Source organism: Pristis pectinata, chromosome 3 (genome assembly GCF_009764475.1).
Source record: "Pristis pectinata isolate sPriPec2 chromosome 3, sPriPec2.1.pri, whole genome shotgun sequence".
Lineage (NCBI taxonomy): Eukaryota > Metazoa > Chordata > Chondrichthyes > Rhinopristiformes > Pristidae > Pristis > Pristis pectinata.
The window spans coordinates 60,278,933-60,305,530 of NC_067407.1; the positions used below are offsets into that span (position 1 = coordinate 60,278,933).

The 26,598-nt window shown below is 42.0% G+C and overlaps 1 protein-coding gene across 4 annotated transcripts in view; it reads left to right on the plus strand.

Moving 5' to 3' along the window:
* The window catches only part of astn1 (astrotactin 1), a 1,815,355-nt gene that overhangs the window by 758,779 nt on the left and 1,029,978 nt on the right, over nucleotides 1-26,598 (plus strand). For all 4 annotated transcript variants that reach the window (XM_052011000.1, XM_052011002.1, XM_052011001.1 and 1 more), the window contains exon 7: nucleotides 9,980-10,147. In XM_052011000.1, coding sequence (XP_051866960.1) covers nucleotides 9,980-10,147 — 168 coding nt within the window. The remainder of the gene's footprint in view (nucleotides 1-9,979; nucleotides 10,148-26,598) is intronic.

A 26,598-nucleotide genomic window follows, 5' to 3' on the forward strand; every position in this document is an offset into this window, starting at 1 on the left:
CACCAAGAAGAGGGGTCTTGATGATGTTTAGGACAGTGTTGGTAAGGGTAATGTTCTAGAGTATGTAGATATTAAGAGAGAGGATGTGTTGGAGTTGTTAGAAAATATTAGGACAGATAAGTCCCCGGGGCCTGACGGAATATTCCCCAGGCTGCTTCGTGAGGCGAGGGAGGAGATTGCTGAACCGTTGGCTACGATCTTGTTGTCCACGGGGATGTTCCCGGAGGATTGGAGGGTGGCGAATGTTGTCCCCTTATTCAAAAAAGGTAGTAGGGATAGTCCAGGGAATTACAGGCCAGTGAGCCTTACGTCTGTGGTGGGTAAGCTGTTAGAAAGGATTCTAAGAGATAGGATATATGAGCATTTAGAGAATCATGAACTGATTAGGGACAGCCAGCATGGCTTTGTGAAGGGAAGATCTTGCCTCACAAGCCTGATAGGGTTCTTTGAGGAAGTGACCAGGAAGGTTGATGAGGGTAGTGCAGTGGATGTGGTCTACATGGATTTTAGTAAGGCGCTTAACAAGGTTCCGCATGGTAGGCTTCTTCAGAAGGTCAGAGACCAAGGGATCCAGGGAGGCTTGGCCGTGTGGATTCAGAATTGGCTTGCCTGTAGAAAGCAGAGGGTTGTGGTTGAGGCAGTGCATTTGGATTGGAGGGCTGTGACTAGTGGTATCCCACAAGGATCGGTTCTGGGACCTCTAATTTTTGTGATATTTATTAACGACTTAGATGAGGGGGTGGAAGGCTGGATTAGCAAGTTTGCAGATGACACAAAGGTTGGTGGTGTTGTGGATAGTGTGGAGGGCTGTTGAAGCTGGCAGAGGGATATTGATAGGATGCAGAGCTGGGCTGACAAGTGGCAGATGGAGTTCAATCCAGAGAAGTATGAGGTAGTACACTTTGGAAGGACAATCTCCAAGGCGGAGTACAAGGCAAATGGCAGGATTCTGGGCAGTGCGGAGGAGCAGAGGGATCTGGGGGTTCATATCCACAGATCACTGAAAGTCGCCTCACAGGTAGATAGGGTAGTTAAAAAAGCTTATGGGATGTTCGCTTTCATAAGTCGTAGGATAGAGTTTAAGAGCCGCGAAGTGATGATGCAGCTTTCCAAAACTCTGGTTAGGCCACACTTAGAGTACTGTGTCCAGTTCTGGTCGCCTCATTATAGGAAGGATGTGGAGGGGTTGGAAAGGGTGCAGAGGAGATTTACCAGGATGCTTCCTGGATTATAGTATGGATTATGAGGAGAGACTAAAGGAGCTAGGGCTGTTCTCATTGGAGAGAAGGAGGATGAGGGGAGACATGATAGAGGTATACAAGATATTGAGAGGATTAGATAGAGTGGACAGCCAGTGCCTCTTTCCCAGGGCGCCAATGCTCAAAACAAGAGGGCATGGCTTTAAGGTAATGGGTGGGAAGTTCAAGGGAGATGTCAGAGGGAGGTTTTTCACCCAGAGAGTGGTTGGTGCGTGGAATGCGCTGCCTGGGGTGGTGGTGGAGGCTGATACATTGGACAAGTTCAAGGGATTGTTAGATAAGCATATGGAGGAATTTAAGATAGAGGGATATGTGGGAGGAAGGGGTTAGATAGTCTTAGGTGTGGTTTGAAGGGCGGCACAATATGGTGGGCCGAAGGGCCTGTATTGTGCTGTATTGTTCTCTAGTTCCATGGTTCTATGGAAAGTGTTGCTTGCTGGGAAACACAACTGTCATGCAGTTGACATACTTGCAGCACTAGAAATCGAAGCTGAGAAATTGGATTCATCTGTGCACAGTTTTTATGTGCAGGTTGCACACGGCAGTGATGTTTGCCAGGGGTAGATCATACTAGGGATTGCTACTGGGTGAAGTTGTGCCTGTCGGGAAAGTGTCTCCATGCATGGTAAACCATTTCTCAGCATCAGCTGTGCACTGAATAGTGTCACAAGTCGTACACTGCACTTACTTTACCAACACAATGGAGCAGCTGGTCGAGCCACCTCTTTAACCCAGCTTCAATTCTGATCTGTTTGGAGTTTGCACATTTTCCCTGTGACTGCATAGATTTCCACCAGGTGCTCTGGTTTCTTCCAGCAGCTCTAGTTTCCTCCTACATCCAAATGGTGGGCTGGTTGACAGGGTAACTGGCTGCTGTAAATAGTCCCCAGTGTGTGAGTGGTAGAATCTGGGGGGAAAAGTATGGGATTAATTTAGGATTAGTGTAAATGAGCGTTTGATGGTCGGTGCACACTCTGTGGGGCTGAAGAGCCTGTTTCCATGCTATGTGACTCAATGAAATGAGAGCTGCTGGGCTAACCAATGACTTTTACTGTTCACTTATATAGAAAATAGAATATTACAGCACAAGAACAGGCTCTTCAGCCCATGATGTTATGCTGAACTAATTAAATTAATGACACCTAGTCCCTCTACCTGCACATGGTCCATAACTCTCCATATCCCTCCACTCTCTGCATACTGATGTGCCTATCTAAGAGCCTCTTAAATGACTTTATTGTATCTGCCTCCACCATCAACCCTGGAAGCGCATTCCAGGCACCAATCATTCTCTGTGTAAAAAAAAAACTGCCCCATACATCTCCTTTGAACTTATTCCCTCTCACCTTAAGCGCATGCCCTCTAATATCAGACATGTCCACTCTTGGAAAAAGATACCATCTGTCTGCTCTGTCTTTGTCACTCATAATTTTATAAACTTCTATCAGTTCTCCCTTCAACCTCTGCCACTCCAGAGAAAACAACGCTAGTTTGCGCAACCTCTCCTCATAGAACGTACCCTCTAATTCAGGCAGCATCCTGGTAAACCTCTTCTGTGCCCTCTCCAAAGTCTCCACATCCTTCCTGCAATGGGATGATCAGAATTGAATGCAAAAGATTTGAGAACAACTCGCATGGGTTCAGGAATGAGGTGGCAATTGAAGGCTCTGAACTATGACAGGGGTAATGGGAAGTGTACCGTGACTCTCCCTTTACTGATCTCGGCCTTTTCGTTCAAATCAAATCCAGGCCTGGTGCTGCCATCACTGAGTCCTGGATCAGTTTGCAACTCACAGGAGTGTGGGGGTCTCTCGTCACACAGGAAATCCAGCTTCTAGGCACTTGATGTTTGTGCTGCTTTGACTGGAGATTGCTGTTCTTGTCTGCAGCACAACTTCATGCTGCCTGCTGTTTGCTGGGTGCAGCCAAAGCTTAATGACTGCATGCATCAGCCAGAGGGCTTAATGTATCGAGTGCCCAGCAGTGCCTAGGTCTAACTTTTGCCTCCTGCAGGCGGAGGTGCATTATATCCGCTGCTTGTGCTGAGGTTAGGCTGTGGCAGCAACAGTAGTGGTTGACCATGGCCGAGGTATGTGTTCAGGCTTTCTCATGCTTTATTGGAAGTTTTGGTGGAAGAGACAAAATGGCAGAAGTAAGAGGCTGTGAACATTCCACTATGAACAGTATCTCTGGTGCTGTTTGTGTACACATTTTCCCTGTGAGTGCACAGGTTTTGAATTCAGTGTCATAGACTTACACATCATGGAAATAGGCCCTTTGGCCCAACTCGCCCATACTCACCAAGGTGCCTTCCTGAGCTAGTCCCATTTGCCTGCATTTGACCCATATCCTTCCAAACTTTTTCCTATCCATGTACCTGTCGAAACGTCTTTTGCATGTTACAATTGTACCCGTGTCTAACGTTTCCTCTGATGCTCCGATTTCCTCCCACATCGCACGGATGCACCAGTTGGTGGGTTAATTTGTTACTGTAAATAACCTGCAGTGTAAGTGGATTGAAGAGAATTGGAGAGAATAGTTGGCCATGGGAGAGAGAATAGGTTACAGATAAATAATTGGGGGAATGAAATTGATGGCTCACTCCATGAGTTATCAATAACTGGATTGACAGAATGATCTCCTTCTTTGTCATTAGAAATTTGTTATCTCTATATGGAATTTAGCTTGACTTAATTTATAAATTTACTTGAGAAGCATATTTTGTATTGCCTTTTTATTTGGAGGTGGAGTTGGTGATGAGGACAACATTACAGCAATGGCGGAAATTAATGCCTCCAGCAGCTGCGTGGAAGGAGCCAGGGGCATAATGGTTCAGAACTACACTCCCCTTCAAAGATAGGTGTGGTGAAGCTTTTGGCCTTTGCTGTGGTTGGAGTTACGCCAGATTTTAGTCGTGACTTCCTGAGTGAAGTGTGGACGTCACTCGAGTAAAGGGCAAACTGCAGTGATTGACACTGAAATTCAGCTGAGAGAAATGCTTGTGGGGTTAAGATCAGCTGCTAGGAGCCTCTCTTCCCCTCCTCTTCCTCCCTCTTCCAGCAGCTTCCATTTCTCTGTGTAATCTCTGCTCATTCTGTCAAACACACTCAAGGGCAAGAGAAAATATTGATCATCTTCCCATGTTTGGAAGAAAGCCCTTAAATTCCTTTAAAAGGGAGTTCAGCAACAGGCAGACGACACATTGGGACACCTAAATCTTTTGGCAAATGGATGTGACTCTTCATGCACAGAACTGCGTGATGTTAGTGATCAAGCCATATGAAATTTTCATTTATTTACCAGAGCATTGAATACAAGAGTAGGGAGGTTATGATACCATTTTATAAAATGTAAAATCAGCTGGAGTATTGTGTGCAGTTCTGTTCACCACAATGTCCGAAGGACATAATTGTACAAGAGAGGGTGAAGGGGAGATTCACCAGGATGTTGCCAAGGTCGAAGTGTTTCAGCTGTGAAGAAAGGCTGGGTTTGTTTTCTTAGGAGCAGATAAGGCTGAGAAGAGACTTGATTGAGTTATATAACATTATAATGGGCATGGATAAGATGAATGTTGAGAAACACTTTCCCATAGCAGAGGTGTCTATAACCAGAGGGCATAGGTTTAAGGTGAGAGAGAGGAGATTCAGAGGGGACTGAGATAGAATATTTTTGTAGTTGAAAGATAGAATGCACTGCCTGAGGGGAGAGTCGAGATCAATATTCTCACAACAATTAAGAACTATTTAGATGACCTCCTGAAAAGCCCTGGCAAAAAGAAGGCTACAGGCTTGTAAATAGGATTAACGTACCTGGTGGCTGACATGGACCCATTGGGCCAAATGGCCTGTTTGCATGCTCGATAACTCTATGGCTCTTAAGATCATGGCTGAATTGTTTTATGACTCAACTCCATTTTCTGCCTGAATCTGATAATCTTTGATTCTCCTGTAGTCTGACAATATTTCCAGCTCAGCTTCAAATATACTTAATGACTCAGCATCCCCAACCTTCTGGGGTGGAGACTTCCAAAAATTAATAGCCCTCTGAGAAATGAAAATCCTTCTCATCTCAATCATGTGTGGTCACCCTTCATGCAGAGACTAAGGCCCTTGGTTTTATGCTCACCCATTAGGGGAAATAACTTCTCACATTCCAACCTGCCAGGTTCCTTATAGATTTCAGTTAGATACCCCCTCACCTAAGATAGAGAGTAAAGGCCTTTATTGCTCTTTTGTTCACCATAAGACACACCTTCCCAAAAAGCAATCTCGTGAACTTTCTCTGCACCACATCCAAGTATATCCTCCACATACAAGTATATCCTTCTTCAAAGGAGACCAAAATTCGATGCAGTGCATCAGATATGGACTCCACAAAGTCCTTTGCAGTTACATTAAAAGCTTCTATACCATGTCACTCCATTCTTCTTACAATAAAGGCCAACAATGCATTTGCTTTCATAATCACTTGCTGTACCTGCATTCCACCCTTATTGTGAGTACACTTTTCAAAGCTGGTGTTTTATATTCTCCTTCTCCTCCCCATCCACAAAAGTCACAGATTTCTCTAACAGGCACAATAGTATCGATTTAATCAGTGAAATAATGATGGAGGGGGATTTGGCAGTCATGAAGGTTCCCAGAACCATGATGTGGACTCGCATGCAATCCCACTTTCCTTCTGAATTAAGTAATATCTGCTTTCTGGTTCTTCCTACCAAAGTGGATAACGTAAAATTTGACCCCCCCCCCATCTTTTTCTCCACATGTGCCTTCCACACAGCTTATGTTCCTGCTGACCTTTATTTCATATCTCATGCTGGATTTTTATACCTGATATATTGAATTGACTGAATCTAAATTTCTGAGTAGTCATGCTGGGATTTGAGACATCTCCAGGTCACTGGGCCAGACCACTGGATTACCCATCCATTACTGTAAACATTGTACTCTTCTGAAGTTGGGTTTTCATGTTGCTCAACCAGGGGTTGAGAGATGGACAAGTTTCAGATAGAATATTAGAGTATGGAACCAAGCCTGCAAAATGATTATGCAGGGGTGATAAGGCAATCAGAAGCAATAGTTAGACAAAAGGGGTGCCTTGGGAGTGAGTTGGGTGATTAGTGATGATGGAGGAAGTTAGACGTGCAAGCCTTAAAAATGAGTGTTATAAATTTGAAGCAGGTAAGGACTGGAAGCCATTGTAAGTCAATGTATAAAGGCATGCTGGTAACTGAGAGTTTATTGAAGTAAGAATTTTGGGTCATCTGAATTTTCCTGAGAGTGAAGCAATAAGGTGGCTAATTTAGTACCATGACAGTGAAGCCAGGAGGGAATAAAATATGGATGGGGTGAGAAATTCAGTGGCAGATGGGATGAGGTACAGATGTGAAAGAGGTGCAAGTAAACAATATTTGTGATGGGTCTGAGTTCAAACTGAATCTGGGTGGGATAAAACACAGCCCAGAAGTTACTTAGAAGTAAATGACCAAAGATTATATGACACTAAATATTGCACACAAATATGACATCTGCTCTCTAATTACCTTATGCAGCTTTGACCATTAACTGTTACTGCAACGTGCTTATCTCTCTAACCTTGACTCTGAAGTCAATTTTGGTGATCACAGGGAGGAGCTTGTCCCCGTCTGTACAAGTGATCACTTCTGTCTGCAGTTCCCTTGCAAACTGCCTTTAGCTTTAAATATCACTCATATGTATTGTTCTCCCTGACACCAGATGACTTCAAACTGAACTTATCCTACCCAGTGATCACTTGGAGGATTTGTACCCATGTATACAGGAGATCATTTCTCTCTTTTCAGCATGTTAAAGTTTGCCTGAACTCTTATTTAATAATTTGAAAACTCATGCCAATTAGATTGATGCAACCCCTCTCTTCCGTCCCTCTTTGATTTTACCATTATTAAACTGTTTATTCATTGTAAATCCTTGAAATGATCCATTTAGAAATGTCATTTATCTGATTTTCATTCACCTTTTGATGAGGAATCTTTTGATGGAGAGGAGTTTGAGGTTAGCATTCTGCAAAGCGTCAGAGAGGTACAGAGCAGAAGTAAGTCCTTTGGCTCAAATCTGAACCAAGTATCAAGTACCGATTTTTACCCTAAACCTATCCTAACCCATTTTATTCTCCTGCCATTTTGTACCAACTCCCCATCAGATTCTACCATTCACACAAGGGACAATTTACAGTGGCCAATTAACCTACTGATCCAAATGTCTTTGGGATGTGGGAGGAAACCAGGGCACTCAAAGGAAACCCACATGGTCACAGGGAGAATGTGCAAACTCCACACGGACAGCACCAATCAAAATTCAACCAAGGTCGCAGGAGCTGCGCACTACGCCACCAGTAAATATATTTTGTTCCACTAGCGATTCTGGTGTTTACCACTTTTAAAAGCTATTAACAATGCAGCCAGACTTGGAATCGTGGTTGTTACTTACATGTTGATTTGCGAATCTCATTGATAGCTACACCTCAGGAATTCAGATAAGGAACAAATAGTTAAATTACAACATACATTCTCTTTGAGTTTGTATGAACAACTTCTTTAGCATGTCCCTTCAGTCACAGCTAGCTTTGTAAGTACATTATTGAATCATATGGTACCTTGTAGCATGCTGTGATGGATGTTTTGGTCACTTTTTAGTCATTGTTGGTTGACTATGAGTTGATCATGAAATTGCTGAAGCTTGGCTACAGTGAGGGGGCTGGAACTTCAACTTTGAGCTGAATAGAATGGTGACATTGTGGGTAAACTGGTTCATTTGCCGATGATTTATTCTGGGCAAGATAACATGACAAAACAGAAGCAGGAGTAGCTCCTTTGGCCCCTCATTCCTGAGGCCACTTTCTTGCGTTAACCCATATCACCTGATTCCCACAAGTTCCAAGGTCTAGCAATCTTTGCCTTGAATATGGCCAGTGACTGAGTCTCCACAAGGCTTTAAGATGGGGAATTCTAAAGTCTAGCTGACCTCGAAATGAAGAAATTTCTTTTCTGTCCTGAATGGATGACCCCTTATTTTGAAATTGTGACTCCTGGTTCTGGATACCTCAGTTTGCAGAAATGTTAACTCTACATCTACCCTGTCAAGACCCATAAGAATTGTGTGCAGTTCAATGAGATCACCTCTCATTCTTCTAAACTCAAGAGAACATGGGCCAGCCTGCTTAATCTCTTCTCATATGGCAAACGCTCATCCTACGAATCACACTGTTGAACAAAATGCTAAGCTAATTTTGCTACAAATCTAACTACGGATTATTCTATTTTATACTTCAAGTTCAAGTTCATTGTCATGGGTATACATACCCAGGGTATAAATGCCATGAAAATTAGCTGTTTACAGCAGCAGCACAGTGCATCACAAACATGACACTCAAATTACGTAAACTTAAATTAACATAAAGTATATATAACTTGCATGACAAAATAAGCATAACGACATCAGTGCAAGTTGAGGGAAACATAGTTCGAGGTAGAATTAGGGTTTTCACAGGTCAGTTCAAGAACCTGATGGCAGTGTGGAAGAAGTTGTGAAGCTGTTGTTGAAGAATGAAAAACACGAAGAACTCAGCAGGCCAGGCAGCATCCATGGAGAAATGCAGGCGGTCAACGTTTTGGGTCAGGACCCTCCTTCAGGACTGAAGATAGGAAAAGGGGAAGCCCAGTATATAAGAGGGAAAAGCAGAGCAGTGATAGGTGGACAAAAGAGGGGAGACAGGGTGGGAACAGGGTGGTGATAGGTAGATGCAGATAAGAGATAGTGATAGGCAGGTGCAGGGGAGGAGGGAGAACAGCTCCACCAGGGGATGGGTCAAAGGTGAGGAGAAAGAAGAAAAAAAAGGTAGAACAAAAGAGGCTAGGAAAGGGAAGAAGAGAAGAAGCATGTGGGGGGTGTGGGGAGGTTGTGGGGAAGGAGGGTTCTGCCCTCCCCTCCTCCCCCGCACCTGTCTATCACTATCTCTTACCTGCATCTACCTATCACCACCTTGTGCCCACCCCACCACCCCTCTTTTGTCCACCTATCACTGCTCTGCTTTTCCCTCTGAAATATTGGGCTTCCCCTTTTCCGATCTTCAGTCCTGAAGAAGGGTCCTGACCTGAAACAGTGACTGCCTGCTCTTCTCCATGGATGCTGCCTGGCCTGCTGAGTTCCTCCAGCATCATCATAATTTTCACCTGGATTCCAGCATCTGCAGTCCTTTGTTTCTCAAGCTGTTGTTGAACATTGTGGTGTGAATCTTCAGGTTCCTATGCCTCTTTCCTGATGGCAGCAATGAGAAGAGGGCATGGCCCGGATGGTGGGGGTCCTTAATAATGGATGTCACCTTCCTGAGACATCGCCTCTTGTAGATGTCCTCGATAGTGGGGAGAGCTGTACCCGTGATGGAACTGGTTGAGTCCACCCCTCTCTGTAGCCTCTTGTGTTCCTGTGGATTGGAGTTCCCATACCAGGCTGTGATGCAACCAGTCAGACTGATTTCCACTGTACAACTGTAGAAGTTTGTCCCCAGATATGTATGCCCATGACAATAAACTTGAACTTTCTTTCCAAAAGTTGTTTCTCTCTTTTCCACTCAGATCACGTTATTCCCTGGTGTATGATTGATTACTTAAGCAGATTTTTTATTACAGCCTCAAGCCAATAACAAGTTGATATCATTATCTGGTTCTTCTTTCTGTCTAGGTAGCAGATTTGTCTTGCTTTACGGAAGTCAACTTGTTGCCAGTGACTGGCTGAATCCGGCCCAGGTATTACTGTACCACCAGCAGAACAGCAGTGGGCCCTGGGTTATGGAGTTATGTGGGTGCCGCCTGATTGACCCTTGTGAGCATGAGTGCGACATGGATACAGGTACATCTTACTCTTATTAACAAGGCCAACATGTTGAGACTGTGACTTGCACCACGTAATGAGAATTGGTAACAAGATGTTGTGCAACATGTAGGAATATCAAAGGTCTTCCTCAGGAGCCCGTGGGGTTTGTAATGTAATCATGGAGTTCCCTTGCAGTTGAACAGATTACGTTTTCTCTTTGCCCTCACCTGAATTGGACAGCCATTCCTCCACTCACCAAGCCGGACTCATTCCCAGCAGGAACAGTCCAGCTTGAGAAGTGGAAAACCCTGAGAGTGAAATTTGAGAGAAATTTGTGTGGGATGGGGTAAGACTACTCTTCACAAGCTTTTCATCAGAGAATCATAGATACCTTCAGCACAGAAATGAGCCCTTTTGGCCCACCTCATCCACGCCAATTGTGTTGCCTAGCTACAGTCATCCCATTTGCTTGCATTAGGCCCATTTCCCTCTGTTCCTTTCCTATCCAGGTACCTGTCCAAATGCCCCTTTTAAATGTTGTAATTGTATCTCCCTCCACCTCCTCTTCTGGCAGCTTGTTCCAGACAACCACCATCCTCTGCATGAAAAATGATCTCCTTTAAATTTCTCCCCTCTCCCTTAAACCTGTGACCTCTTATTCTGGACTCCCCTGCCTAGGGAAAAAAACTGTGACTACCTATCTTGTCTATGCCCCTCATAATTATATAAAACTCCATAAGGTCACCCCTCATCCTTCAACATTACAGTGAGAATAAACCCAGCCTATCCAATCTCTCTTTATAACTGCAGCCCTCCATTCCAGGCAACATTCTGGTGAATCTCTTCTGCACTCTGTCTTTTGCCTCCTCATCCTTTCTGCAATGTGCTGACCAGAACTGTACACAGTGCTTCAAATGCTTTCTAACTTTTTGTTTGAATTGATGTGGACTTGGTGAGTGGAAAAAGTAACCAAATCAGTGACACTTTATTTCACTCTCTAATAAATTAATTTGGATATTTTTGTACTTTAAGCAATTTATGATTTAATGCTTCTCGATAAAATTAATGCATAATTGCATTTTTGATTCTATTTAGTTTAAGCTTTAAATTTATTAATTGTAAAATTGCATTAACATGTTATTCTATCTGAATTAGTAGGAAACAAATATTTCAAACTTGCCTTGTTCTCTTGAGTCGTGTCATTCCAAAAAAAGATTAAGAAACCAGTTTTAGTCTTCAAGGCTACCTTGAAATATTGGCTTAAGTCCAAGACCAAATTGAAGTTCATCCCCAGATTAAATAGAAGAGCAAAAGTGATATTACTCTTCTCATTGTTGTAATTATCATTTCATTAACTTGCTCAGAATTTTATAGAATTTCCACGACAGGAACAAGTGAACGTCACTGGAATCAGTTGCTGTGAAACGCTCTTGGTACCAATTTTATGGCTGTACCAACTGTCATTAAGTCAAATATTTATGTTACATTATAATGCAGAATTGGTTTACCAACTGCTTTTTCTAGATGAGTGCATGTAGAACTGAAATACACAGCTCACTCACCGAATCCAATGGTTAAAATGCTCTGATTTGAAATAGGAGTGTATCTTGACATTTCACAATATTAATCCAGCATAATTACAATGAAATTTGATGATGTCAGTTAATTATTGGCATGTCACTTGTTAAAGCTACAGTTGCAAGTGTTTGAAGTGGAGGAAATACCATTCACTGACGCTCTGGGGTGCATTACCCAGCAGGTTTGGGGTAAATATCCTTCGGATTTGAGTTTAATTTATTAGTTGCCTGCTTTCAGATGTATTTTGACACAAACCAAGTCCATCAGTTGTCTCTCTCTGTCTGTTGCTTGGATCCAATGCTCCATTGTCTTCTCCTTTGGTTTTACAGTTTAATTTAGATTTTTGGGCTATTCTTTCCTTCCAGTAATGAGGAAAGGAAGCCTATTCTGAAGAGTGAATGAGTCATGTTCGACTTTGACATGAATCTGTGTGAGCAGCCTCTGAATACATTTGGACCCATGCTAAGCTGTGATTTACAATGTCCCAAGAAAGTTTCTTCTTCCGGCAAAGTTGAAAGAGAACAGTGTTGGAGAATGGTGTTTGTGACTCAAGGCACCAGCCCCAAGTTACAAACAACACATGCCCAACCTGCACACAAATAAAGTGTTGTATCACACATTGAGTTTGAATACATCTTTAAGCAGTTTTGTCGCCTTGAGTTCCAAACTAATTAGGTACCATAGGAACAGAGGGGCAGGTGTATTTAACCCTACTAGCCTAGTCCACCATTTATTGAGATCATGACTGATATCTGTTCTAATTCCATATGCCAGACATTGACCCATATCAGATTTGACACCGCATCAATTATTATCAGGGCTTGTCCTGGTGCATTCTTGGACCTTGTGGGAAGAAATTGCAGAGGCCCTTGCAGAGATTTTTGCTTCACCTCTGGCCACAGGTGAGGTTCCAGAGGACTGGACAGTGGCTAATGTGGTACTATTGTTTAAAAAGGGTAGCAAAAACAAGCTAGGAAACTACAGGCCAGTGAGTCTGACATCGGTGGTGGGTAAATTGCTGAAGGGGATTCTGAGGGACAGGATCTACCAACATTTGGAGAGACAGGTTCTGATTCGGTCCAGTCAGCACAGCTTTGTGCATGGGAAGTCGTGTCTGACAAATCTCTTGGATTCTTTGAGGAGGTAACTAAGAGGGTAGATGAAGGTAGGGCAGTGGATGTTATCTATATGGACTTTGACCAGGTCCCTCATGGCAGGCTCATCTGGAAAGTTAGATCTTATGGGATCCAGGGGGAGATAGCAGATTGGATTCACAATTGGCTCAGTGGTAGGAAGCAGAGGGTGATGGTTGAGGGTTGTTTCTCAGACTAGAGGTCTGTTTCTAGTGGTGTGTCACAGGGGTCGGTGCTGGGACCTTTGTTGTTTGTAATTTATGTAAACGATTTAGATGTGAACGTAAAAGGCATGGTTAGTAAGTTTGCAGATGATGCTAAAACAGGTGGTGTTGTTGATAGTGTAAAAGGTTGTGAAAAATTACAGGAGTATCTTGACCAACTAGGTATGTGAGGATTAGCAAACGGCTTTCAATCCAGGTAAATGTGTGGTATTGCATTTTGGGAAATCAAACCAGGGTAGGACTTGTACAGTGAATGCTAGGGCCCTGGGGAGCGCTATGGAACAGAGGGACCTTGGAGTGCAATTACATCACAGGTAGATAGGATGATGAAGAAGGCATTTGGCACGCTGGCCTTCATCAGTCAGGGCATTTGAGTATAGGAGTTGGGAAGTTATGTTGAAGTTTTACAAGACATTGTTGAGACCACACTTGGAGTATTGTATACAGTTTTGGTCACCCTGTTATAGGAAAGATGTAATTAAACTAGAAAGAGTACAGAAAAGATTTACCAGGATCTTGCCTGGACTTCGAGCCCTGAGTTACAAGGAAAGGTTGCGTAGACTAGGACTTTATTCCCTGGAACATAGGAGATTGAATGGTGACCTGATAGAGGTATATAAGATCATGAGGGGCACAGACAGGGAGGGGGAGCTAAAAACAAGAGGGCATAGATTTAAAATCAGAGGTGAGAGATTTAAAAGGGACATCAAGGGCAGCTTCTTCATGCAAAGGGTGGTGTGTATTTGGAATGAGCTGCCAGAAATACTGGTTGAGGTGGGCACATTAGCAACAGTTAAAAACCATCTAGATAAGTACATGGATAGAAGAGGCTATGGGCCAAATGTGGACAGATGGGACGAGCTTGCTGGGCAACACAGTCGGCATGGATGACTTGGGTCAAAGGGCCTGTTTCCATGCTGTATGAATCTACAACTCCATAACTTGTGGATATTACTTAGATTATTTTTGCCTTTATATTTCATCATGCTTGCTTTGTACATGTATTTATTTGACTGCCTCATCTGATTTTGCATATTCTGTGATTTAATTGTTTTAATAATTGTCAAACCCTCTACAATATTGCCTCATTTTGCACATTATATGTAAATTGGATGTTTATCTCAGAGGCTTCAATTTAAGTCATTAAGTACCAGTGGATGAATGATTGATCCTACTGCAGAAAGTAACACTTCTTTGCATAACATAAGATTGAGCAACCAATTTACTTCACACTTAAAAAAAGCTGGGTTGAACTCTTGGAATGGTGATGGATCATAACCTACAAAAAAAAACTAATAATTTATGTAAGATGGTGCCAAAGAAAATGTGAGTTGATTGGTTGGGGACTTTATTGATCATCCCAACTTGCCTCCTTGTTTTAAAGATTTTCCTCAAAAGCTACCTCTTTTACTGCACACTCATTCTTTCTCTTTTGCACTATTTTCATCTGATTGTGGTTCTGCGTTGTATATTCACACATCTCTATTTCGTGCATCTGATACAGTGCATTAGTTGTTCTTGTAGCTAATACCAGGAGGCAGTTACTCCAGGTAGTGAAGGTTGCCTTTTATGTTGGATAAAAATAAGCTGAGCTAACACTGGAAATATTGTTGAAACAACTTTCTCTAAACAAGACTGCACTTTTATTTCCAGTAGGCTATAAATGATCAGCTAGTGCAGCATTGTTTAGGGGAAGTGGTTTCAACAACATTATCAGCGTTAGTTCAGCTCATTTTATCCAGCACAAATGGCAACTTTTACAGCAGAGCTTTAACAGTCTCCTGGCATAGGCACAATAACAATTAATGTTTATATGCACTTAATATAGAGATGTCCAAGTGCAGCACTTCGATCAGACGAAAGTAACACAAAGAGAAAGAATGAGAGTGCTGTCAAAGAAGCAGCATTTAAGGATAATATTGAAGGTGAGGTGGGAGATAAAAATGTGTGGAAGGGTTGAGGAAGGCAATTCCATGATGCAGGATCTAAACAGCTAAGTGTGTAGTTGTTGGTGGAAGGAGAAGGAGGACAGATTTGGAGGAATGGATAGTTTCCGCAGGAAGTTGGGAATTAAAATAAACACTAAGAATTTTAAATTACAGCTGTGGGGTCTTGGATGAAATGGGCAATGTAAATTTCCATGATTGAAAGCATACAGGAGACAGAGCTTTTGTTGTACAGAGCTGATGATTATGGAGAGTGGCCAGCAGAGAATTGTAATAGTTCAGCTCATTTATCTGGCAAATTAAGTTGACTGTCACAGTTAAGAAATTAAAGCAGTACAGCTGGTCTCACTTGTTTGTCATTTAGTTCCATGGTTACTTTGTGAATTTTTGGAGCAAGAGTTGGGGTGGTGAGTTCAAATAGTCCAACATTAGAAAGGTATATTAGCGTAGAGGCAGCACGGTAATGCAGCGGTTAGCATAATGCTATTACAGCACCAGCCACCCAGGTTCAATTCCAGCCACTGTCTGTAAGGAGCTTATATGTTCTCCCTGTATCTGCGTAGGCTTCCTCCGGGTGCTCCGGTTTCCTCCCACATTCCAAAAATGTACCGGTTAGGAGCTGTGGGCATGCTATGTTGGCGTCGGAAGTGTGATGACACTTGCAGGCTGCCCCCAGAACACTCTACATAAAAGATGCATTTCACTGTGTGTTTCGATGTACATGTGACTAATAAAGAAATCTTATCTTATAAAAAAAGGCATATTCTTTCAAAGTTTCTTTTCTCCCTGCAGTAGTCTGTCTGTTAGGGATACAAAGGTCTTAATTACCTTTCAATTAAATTCATAAGCAGATTTAGTTTCAAAATTTAAATCAGGAATTCCTCCTACCCCACTATGCCTATGTAACTATGTACAGTTTAAACTTGGCAGATGATGCCCAGCCCTTTAGAGTTGGTCCTCAATGATAGAACAATATCAGTATGGTCTACTCCCTCACTCTGAGAAATTCCTTTACCATGAGCACCTTGATATGAGGTACAAAAATTCACTTCAAATAGAAGCACATGTACTAAAGTGTAGATTTAAAATATGTTATTTCTCAATAAATTGATTTGTCAACAGTTGGTGTGAAACAAAATAATTGGCAGTGCAAAAAGAGGGTGTCTGGAAGACCCTTTATGAAGAATCCTTACAGCTGAAACCAATGTGCAGTTCACAGATAAATGCATCTATTGTCAGGAACTGACTAGTCCATAATCCTATTACCATCTCTACAGAATCCTTTATGAGAGTTAAGAGCATTTGTCTTGTAAAGTACAACAGGAAGACTAGTCAACACTGACAAATAAATAAATTAAAACAATAAAAAGCTAAATGTGTTTTAATGCTGCCCATGTCAAATATAGTGTGGGCACAATTGCCGTGTTTCATTGGGCACCATTTCATTATTAATAGATTGCCGTTATTGAACTGGAAGTGGTTTGGCGTCAGGAGGTCTGCCCAAAAGAGGCAGTATGAATCTAATGGGAGCTGAGTGCTGGCAGACTTATTAATAGCACTAATAATAGTGCATGCCTCTGTGAGCAGTAGTAATTTCAGCTAAATCCTTAAAAAGTTCACTCATGGAAGAATGCTGTCAAGTGAGGAATAGTTTTACCATGAAGTTGCTCAATGTTAAATGGACCCATATTGAGAAAGGATGGGTCCATGTGATTTCACAGTAATGTGATCACTTCTTTATACCACCTGATTCGCTGATTAATTGGCTGATTGGATGACAACCCAGATTCCTGGGCTAGAACCCTTCTTTACACTCAACAGGAGTGTTTGGTGCTCATTATAAATCTTGCATCTTTTGACACAGAAGCCGTTTTCTTTAACATATTTTTTAGTAGGATTGTGTCCATTGCTTGCAAGACCAGCAATTATTGCCCACCCCTAATTGCTCTTGAGCAGGTAGTGGTGAGCCACTGTTGCAGTCCTTTGGTAGGAGGAACTCCTGCAATGCTCTTTGGTGAGGAGTTTCAGGATTTTAGAGCCAGTGAAATATTTCCAAATTTGGATGGTGTACAACTTAGACTGGAACTTATGGTGGTGATGTTCCCATGGTGCTCTCGTCCTTCAAGGTGGTAGAAGTCAGCTGGTGGCTATGTTGGGCAGGGCTCTTTGCTTGTATGCAAAAACACCAGTCTCCTGAAGCAGGCAAAGTTCCGAACTTTGTCAAGAGATTGTCAGAAGGACAGAAGAAAAGGTTAAGGATGTTCCCAAAGACTCCTTGAAGAAATGCAACATCCTCATTGACTCCTGGGATTCCCTGTCCCCTGAATCTATAAAGTAGAAAAAGAGCTTTTAGAATGGTGTTGAGAACCTCGAGTCCCTTTATCAGGAGTGCACAGAGGCTCTGAATAAATAATGGAAGGACCTCACACCACCCCACAAACTACCCACCCACCTCATCAGCCACCTTCTTCCCCTTCTGTGTTCCTACATTGGCCTCATCAGACACGACCCGGAAGAACTCCTGCAGAAGTGTCCAATAGCTGAAATGATTGACATCCAACCATCACAACCATCTTCTTTTGTGCTAGGTATGATTCCAGCCAGCAGAGGCTTTTCCCCCAAATTCCATTTGACTCCAGTTTAGCCAGGGCTTCTTAGTGCCGTACTCGATCAAATGCTGTCTTGATGTCAAGGGCGGTTACTCTCAGTTCACCTCTGGAGTTCAGCTCATTTATCCATGCTTGGACAAAGACTGTAATGAGGTCAGGAGCTGAGTGACCTTGGCGGGAACCAAACTAGCCTGTGAGCAGGTTGTTGCCAAGCAAGTGCCGCTTGATAGCACTGTCAATTATCCCTTCCCTCACTTCGCTGATGAATGAGAGTAGACTAATGGGGTGGTAATTGGTTTATTATTTTCACATTTACCAAGGTACAGTGGAAAACTTTGTCTTGCATGACATCCTTACAGATCACTTCAAAATATAAGTACATCGAGGTAACACAAAGGGAAAAGCAGTAACAGAACACAGAATATAGTGTATTTTATACATCACAAATTGCACAACTCTCTTCAGTTTCTTGATGAAAAACACTATGATGCTGGAGAAACTCAGCAGGCCAGGTAGCATCTGTGGAGAAAAGCAGGCGGTCAACTTTTCGGGTCAGGACCCTTCTTCAGGACTGAAGATAGGGAAAGGGGAAGCCCAATATATAGGAGGGAAAAGCTGGGCAGTGATAGGTGGACAAAAGAGAGGAGGCGGGATGGGTACAAGATGGTGATAGGTAGATGCAGGTAAGAGATAGGCAGGTGCAGGGGAGGAGGGGAGAGCAGGTCCACCGGGGGACTGGGGATTACCCCCAAAAGGTAAGGAAAGAAAGGGTATAAAAAGGGTAGAAAAAAGAGAGACAGGCTAGGAAAGGGAAGAAAAGAAGTGGCATGGTTGGGGGTGTGTGTGGGGGGAAGGGGGAAACTCTTTAGTTTCTTGCGGTCTTGGGCAGAGCAGTTGCCATACAAAGCTGTGATGCATCCAGATAGGATGCTTTCTATGGTGCATCTGTAAAAATTGGTGAGGGTTGACGGGACATGCTGAATTTCCTTAGCCTTCTGAGTAAGTAATTGGCTGAGTTGAATTTGTCCTGCTCTTTGTGGACAGGACATACCAGGGCAATTTTCCACACTGTTGGGTTGATGCCAGTGTTGCTGTTGTACTGGAACAGCTTGGCCAAGGCTGTGGCAAATTCTGGAGCCCAAGTGTTCAGTCCTATTAGTCTTCATTGCTATTGAAGAGAGAACAAAGATGGTGAAATTGGGCCTTATTTTGTTCAGCTGAAAAATGCTTCCTGGTCTAATCAATGATGATTACAAGTATAATGAAAGTTAGATAACAACAGTGACTTGCATTTGCTTAGCATTCTTGAATGTAACAACCTGTCCCAGAGTGCTTCACAGGAGCATGTTCAACGAAAATTGATGCCAAGATACAGATGAAAATATTTTGACAAGTGACTGAAAGTTTGTTTAAAAAGATATATTTTAAAGAGCAATTTAAAGTCTGAGGCACAGAGTCTTATGGAGGAAAATTCCAGTTCTTAGATTCTTGGCAGCTGAAGGTATCTTCACCAACAGCAGAGCACTTAAATCTGGGGGCAATCAAGATGCCAGATTTAGAAAGGTGCATGGTTCCAGAGGGTTACAGGCCTGGAGAAGAATGTCATAAACTGTTCATCACCAGTTGTAGTATACTATGTTGTGACTTGCAGATAGTTGACACTGGAATTCCCATCAAATGACCAAAATAATTCTGGAGCTCGTTCCTCTACACGAAAATGGGTCCTGTTTGTTGCATATAATACATTAGCTATTCAGGAGGTCCAATTCTGTAAAAGCATTCAATCCTTGTACCTATTTTTAAATTCTACTGTTTATGAAACACGCCCATAATACATTACGTTTAATCTGTGCTTTGTTCAGAGTTTTTCTAGTGTGTGAGAGCAGTAGACTAGTTAGCCACAGAACAAGGTATTTTACGTTTGAATTGGATGTTACTGCCGTGAAATGTGACATTTTTATGCTCTAGGATAGCACCAGTTGGTCATCTTGATTAGATTCTTTACTTGGCTATTTGCTTGCACAGATCATATTGGTCTACAGTTCTCCTTGGGATCTGATTGTAGTGTCCTGATGACATTTGGAATGTATTCATAAACTTGTTTCAAGTGTTCATTGATTAATGTTTGATACACTGCACAGTATTTGATTTAAACCTTGAGATAAAGAACTTGCATAAACTGTAAGAAATATATTTGGCAACGATTCCACTAATAATCCACCTTAGGTCTGTAGATAACATTAACAGTACTGAATACTGCAAACATTGCAGAGGTCACTATTAAATAAGTTATAGGATCTGTTGCTACCATAAAATAGATAAACTCCAATAGAGCAGAGATATAGCAGAGTTTAAAAATAGATTTGAAGGATCGAATGGACTGTGTATGTACAGAATGGGTCCCCTGGATACATGGTATAGTATATACAAACATTGCAAGCTGGCATACAGATGTATGAAAATGAAGGGCAGGAAAAGATCAATTGTTTCATTACATCTGAACTGTATCATAAATGCACAACAATAATAATCTTAACACAGGATTTACCACAGCCACTAAAGTTCGGATGAAAGGTAATTGACTCTGTTTCTCTCTTCTTAGATGCTGCCTGACCTTTTGAATTTTCCAGCTTTATCTGCTTTTATCTTAGTTTTCCAGCAACTGCAGCATTTTTAATTTTTTTTCACCACAACCATAACAGTCAACCAGGGAGAATAGGGAGAAACAGGAACATTTAGCACGAACAGACTGTTAGTCTGTCTGAGTTAGTAACTTTATCAACTGCAGCAAGTTGTGTGCTTCAGTTCCACACATTAGAATTCAGTGTATGCTTCTTAGCTGCAGAACTGAGCAAGTGCCCAGCTGTGGGGAGTCTCATATGAGACCTCAGGCAGAGGTTTACGATGCTTTTTCCTTTGTTATATATTTATTAGTCACATGTACATCGAAACACACAACAAAATACATCTTTTTGCGTAGAGTGTTCTGGGAACAGCCCACAAGTGTCACCACGCTTCTGGTGCCAACATAGCATGCCTACAACTTCCTAACCCATACGCCTTTGGAATGTGGGAGGAAACCAGAGCACCCGGAGAAAACCCACGCAGACACGGGGAGAACGTACAAACTCCTTCCAGGCAGTGGCCGGAATTGAACCCAGGTCACTGGCACCGTAATAGCATTACGCTAACCGCTTCGCTACTGCGATTCAGGTGGAGAATGAAGGCACTATGTCGCTTTCCAAAGGAAAGTGTGCATCTCTGTCAATGCCAATATTGATCACTCAACTGCTGAATAAGTTGACTTTTTCCAGGACATTGGTGCAAAATTGCTGTGATATTTGCCTCCATTATCACAATAAGCATTGAATGAAGCATCTTGAACTGTGAAATGAAAAATCTAAATTCAAGCATTGCTTGTTGCAAAGACTTGAAGTAAAACAAAAGAGTGGATCTGGGAAGGAAGTCCCAATTAATGTTTTGTGTGGAACCTTCATTACAATTTGGAGATTTAAATGGGCATTCTGTACAATGTATATATGGAATGGAGCAGGCCATAAGAATATATTCACACACACGTCCTGAATAGAAACTGATTCCAAGAGAAGGATGAATAATCAAAGCATTTTAACTAAATTGACAAGATGAAATGAAAGCAATAATAAAGACCTGTTTAAGAAGCATTATCGTTCTACATTATCAACAGACAAACAAGAACAAACACTCCTAAGAATTGGCATTGCCACTTTCACAAGCTGGAAACCTTTGGAAGGAGCAATCTTGCAGGAGGAGTTTTTCTCCAGGATGAACTTAATATTAGAATGGGTGGTATGAAATATCCCTTTGGTTGATACATTGAAGTCCATTTTAGAGCAGTGGAGTTAAAATTAAAAAGAATAGCTTGCTCAAGAGGGAAAAATATTTTATGGGGAAGCAAAAGAAATATTGCCCCATTAGATGCAATCTGGTAGGCACATATGGATTTAGAAAACTGCAGAACATCATCGTGCTGCTCTCTCTTTAAAACATTATACAGTCAATAATTTGCCATTGATTCATAAACGTAAGCATGGAAATCAATAATTTAACTATTGTTTTATTGCAATGAATGGAAGGATTTCTTTGTTTTCTGTCTTCTCCATTTTAAGTTTTCAGTACAGCTGATAAGTTTCTCTTTCTTATGTACTTGTAATGCGCACTATTGAAGATGTGCTTCTCGGTTTGGATAGATTATGTGGTAAACCCTTTGAAAGCCACAGCTGTGTAAATGCATCGTTCAAGAAACAGACTACACCCATCATGACCCAATAAACAAGCATTTCCAATTCAGTTATGAACAACGTTTCATGTCATATGGAAATTCATAATAAGAGGTATTTCTACTGAAAGATTTAGAAGAACAACTGGAGTAAAATAAAAAGCATTTATCAGATATATAGTCATAGGATATAAACGTTAAAGGGGCAACACCGGACCAATTTTTTTTCCTTGTTCTATTCTACGCCTGAACTGCTTCCACTAATCAGGTGTTGGTAATAGGTGCTATCAATCTTTGGTTTTGCACAGGTTCATATAAGAAACAAGCTCTAGCATGTGTGAACACACTTGAAACGGACAGTGTCCTTGGTTGAAGCTATTTCCATTGCCATTTTAGCATTTTCACCAGCCAGTTTAACACCACTGACCTCTCCTTTTCCTCTCCCTTCTCCATCTGTCCACCATATCTGAGGAAAAATATTTTTTGGTTTACATTCATCTTCTGTTATTCCCTGCTTCTGAAAACATTAGTTTTAATGCAGATAATTTGAGACAGCAGAGTAATTTACTGTGAGAAGCAATCATTAAATTAAACAAGAAAAAATATCTTGCCACACAAAATTGAAACCTTTTCCCTGTAGACTGTATTTCTGTAATATAATGAGTGCAGCTTATCCTTCTGATAATGTTATCCTGTGAACTGAATTCAGTAAGCTTCATACAGTGGTTCTGAATGAGCTGTATTTTCAATTTTAACTTGATATAGGCTCGTCAAACTGAAGGTGCTAATAATGGGCATACCTACCTGGGGAAGAAGAAGGAACTGTATTCCTTCTGCCATTTTCTAAATCATGGAGGTAATACAAGAGGAACAAGCACCAAATATATATTGGGGGCTGATTTTTGGCTCCAGAACATGTTCACTATGTAGAGGAGATTAGCTAAGAACTCTTAGAAGTAAATCTACCAAATTTTTGGCATATTTAAGACTGGATTTAAACTTCCAGTCAAATCTGTTGCAGATGTCTGAATCTCCAGGCTGAAGCAGACTGGTGTTTTATCATGATAACATAAGGTCAGGGAGCCAGTTTCTAGCCTCTGTACATGCAGGAAGAGGGATCACCAAAGTGACTGATGAAGTGGGTCAGCGGCAAGGACTCATTGCCAGAACTTGCAAACAAGCACTGATACCTTGTTTGGCTGTCAGTGAGATGAGCCCTTCCTATCAGATCCTTAATGCATAGTTGGGGCCTCAGTCCCAGCGCATGGATCCCTTGAGATGGCTGTGGTATGCATGAGATGATTGTCCAATTCCTTGTGGATGCTGCATTTGCCAGGAAGTTCTTGACAGAGATGCACTGGTCCTTGTTGAGCTTCACCAGGAGTAGATACGTAACAGGTGACTCTGTAACCTGAGACACAAACCAAGACACATACCACCTGCAGCTGGAAGATCATCAACTCATTGAAAGATGCGTTTTGGTCTGCCTGAAATTTGTTGGTCTTCCAGTGTAAGGAGATGTCTGCTGTGAAAACTGCTGACTGGCACAGTTCAAGATGCAGAGGCACTTACTGAGGTATACACTGAAGCTCAGTGCAGCCACCACAAAGTTTTGCGGGGAAGGACTGCTGTCTGGGGTTCTGCTGGCCCTGCACACTGTGGGACTAGGTCCTGTATAACAACTGCTCAAAAGCTTCATGGATATATTGTTTAAGGAAGAAACATGAGATGCATTGATGCATTGAAAGAGAATATATTGAGTTAGTAGTGTGAGAAGATGCCATGGCCCAGATGGTGGGGATCTTTGATGATAGGTGTTACCTTCTTGAGGCAGTCCTCATGTAGATGCCACTGATGGTGGAAGGGATGTGCTCACGATGTATTGGGCTGAATCCACCACTCTCTGCAGCTTTTTACGTTCCTGTGCATTCGAATTGCCATGAATGAATTGATCATGATGGCAACCAATCAGTATTATCAGTCTTATATGCTTTTGATGCTGTTCATAACAATACTGCGGAAGTATGGTTACCGTAACAAGTGCTTTTTGTGTATTATCTGACTTGTGGACAAAATTAACTTATGGACATCTGTAAAAATGAAACCCATTCATTACCAGGGATGGCCTGTACTGAGGAAAATCATGTTCAAAGATGTTCAACTGTGGCAGAAATTCTGCACTCTACTGTAACTAGAAAAAAATACAGATCTCACCTCAGTTATGGGGGTGGCAGGCATTTTGATCAATTTAATGAGATATCTTGACTGGTTGCATCACGGCCTGGTACAGCAATTCTAATGAACAGGAACACAAAAGACTGCAGAGAGTTGTAGACACAGCCTGGTCCATCACCGGCACAGCCCTCCCCACCATTGACAGCATCTACAGGTGGCATCTATCATCAAAGATCCCCACCATCCGGGCCATGCCATCTTCTCATTGCTACCATCAGGCAGGATTACAGAAACCTGAAGTCCCACGCCACCAGGTTAAGGGACACCTACTTTCCTACAGCCATCAGATTCTTGAACCTACCTGCACAACCCCAACCCTACCTCAACAACGGAACACTACGGACCACCTTTTGCACTCCCATGGACTTGTCTTTGATAGTGTCTTTTTTTTTGCGCCAAAGTCTTGGTTTTGCACAGTCTTTTTTTTCAGTGTATGGTATAATGTTATGTATAATTTATATTCTCTGTGTCATCTGTACCTACGTGCCTGTGATGCTGTTGCAAGTTTTTCATGTACCTGTACCTCACTGTACTTGTGCACATGACAATAAACTCGTCTTGACTTGACGATGTTTATGTTTGAGCCAATTATTGATACCCTTTAAGTTAGGGTTTATGATTCACAAAATCAGTAATTTGGTTATTTTGGTGTACTTGTAGGTCAACTACACTTCAAATGTACTTTGTTGGTTCTAACATGTTTCAGTGTCCTGAAAGGATAGGCCATGATAGGGTAGGTTATGCTGAATAGGGGTTTTAATGCAGGATATGTAATAATACCATAGGGAAATATTATAACTATGTTAATAATTCTGTGGATTTCTTTTATTGCAATCCTCAAAGATGCAAGAATTTAACCTCAAATTTGCTTATCAAAAGAAGAATTAAATCTGTGCTGTTAGTGTTCTGAACTAAATCCATTCAATTTCTGCATTAATACCAGCATTTGTCACTTCCTTTAAAGTGAAAATGTGTTGTCGATTTATATAACTGATTTTGAATTGAACCCAGAAAAGCTTTTTTAATTTAAAAGGGAAAGAGGATTTAATTATAATGAACATTTAGAGTGTAAACAGCATTAATGTAATTATTTCGTTTTCCATGTGGGATAAGTGTCTTTCTTCCACTTGTTCTAAAGCAACAGCTGCTCTGCTTCGAAGCTCTACGGACCCTGTAATTGGGTTGGCTGTCATTAGCTTGGTTGCTTAAGTTGTTTCCGCTCTTTACAAATTAATGACACATTTTCTGTTCTGAGCTTTTATAGGCAATTGTTGCTGTCCTGAAATGGAACAGCCATCCATCTCCTTTGCACTCGGTGTAATACAATGGCTCACCTCTGAAAAGTAATGCTGTTTTTATTTCCCGAAGATCATTTATTTTTCCATTTTAATTTTACTATTAAAAAGATTGATGAGCATGTTTTATTAAGTGAATGTTCCAAGGAGTAGATCTCACAGTGTTTCTGCTCAGAGGGTGAGAGTGCTTGGCGAAATTGCTTCTCATAGTAAATCTTAAATTCTCAGGATTCGGCGTGCTTTATTCCTCACTGTGTGCTGGTGTTACCTAACATAAATAAACAAAGGCCAATAAATTAACAATGTGCAATGTAAATTTCTAGGCTACCTGTAGATCTTAAGGGTAACTATTTAACATTGCAATGGTGTTGAGGGTCTGTGGTGGGTGGGGAATGGTGGCAATGGTATTGGTTTGACAGAGGAGGGAGAGGTTGGTGGGAGGTGGAATTACACATAAGGTGCAGGAATGCACTTGGCTCTACCATTCATTGAGAGCATGGACAATCTGACCTGAAGTCCTGGGGACTTCGGTTGCACTATTGTTAGCTCCCTCATAAGCCAGTCACTTGGTTATTGCATTGTTTACGGGCTTCCACCAAACAATTAGGTGTCATCGATGTGCATGACTGAATTTCAGTAATATAGGAAAATCCCAAGTACCAGGATTGCGGGAGTGACGTGGAAGAGGAGAGCGCTGATGAAAGCAGCTCCAACTTATTATCTCCTGTCTCCACCTCCACTTTCCCTTCCCCCTCCCACCTGGCTCCACCTGCCTTTTATTTTCATTTGCCTCCATCTATCATCCTCCTGTCTCTGTTTCCCAAATTCACCCCTTCCCTACCTGGCTTGATCTCCACACTTCCTCAGTGTACCAATACCCCACTGGCCCCTGTCTCACCACTCCCCCTCTTCTCCTTATACTGGCTATTTCCCCTCTCCAATCTTAGTCCTGATGCAGGGTTTTGACCTGAAATGTTGACATTTCCTTTCCTCCCACAAATGCTGCTTGACCCACTGAGTTCCTCCAGCAGCATGTTTGTTGCTCCAGACTCCACCATCTTCCATCTCTTGTATCTCCACTTTTCACAAACTGCTCCTACTCATTTCCTCCCTGGCACAGTGCAGCCACGTTTCCCATTGTTGCATCCCTCCCTGTGCAGGTGAAGGCAGGGCTGCCTACAGTGGGCTTCAAACCTTGGAGGATGTCAG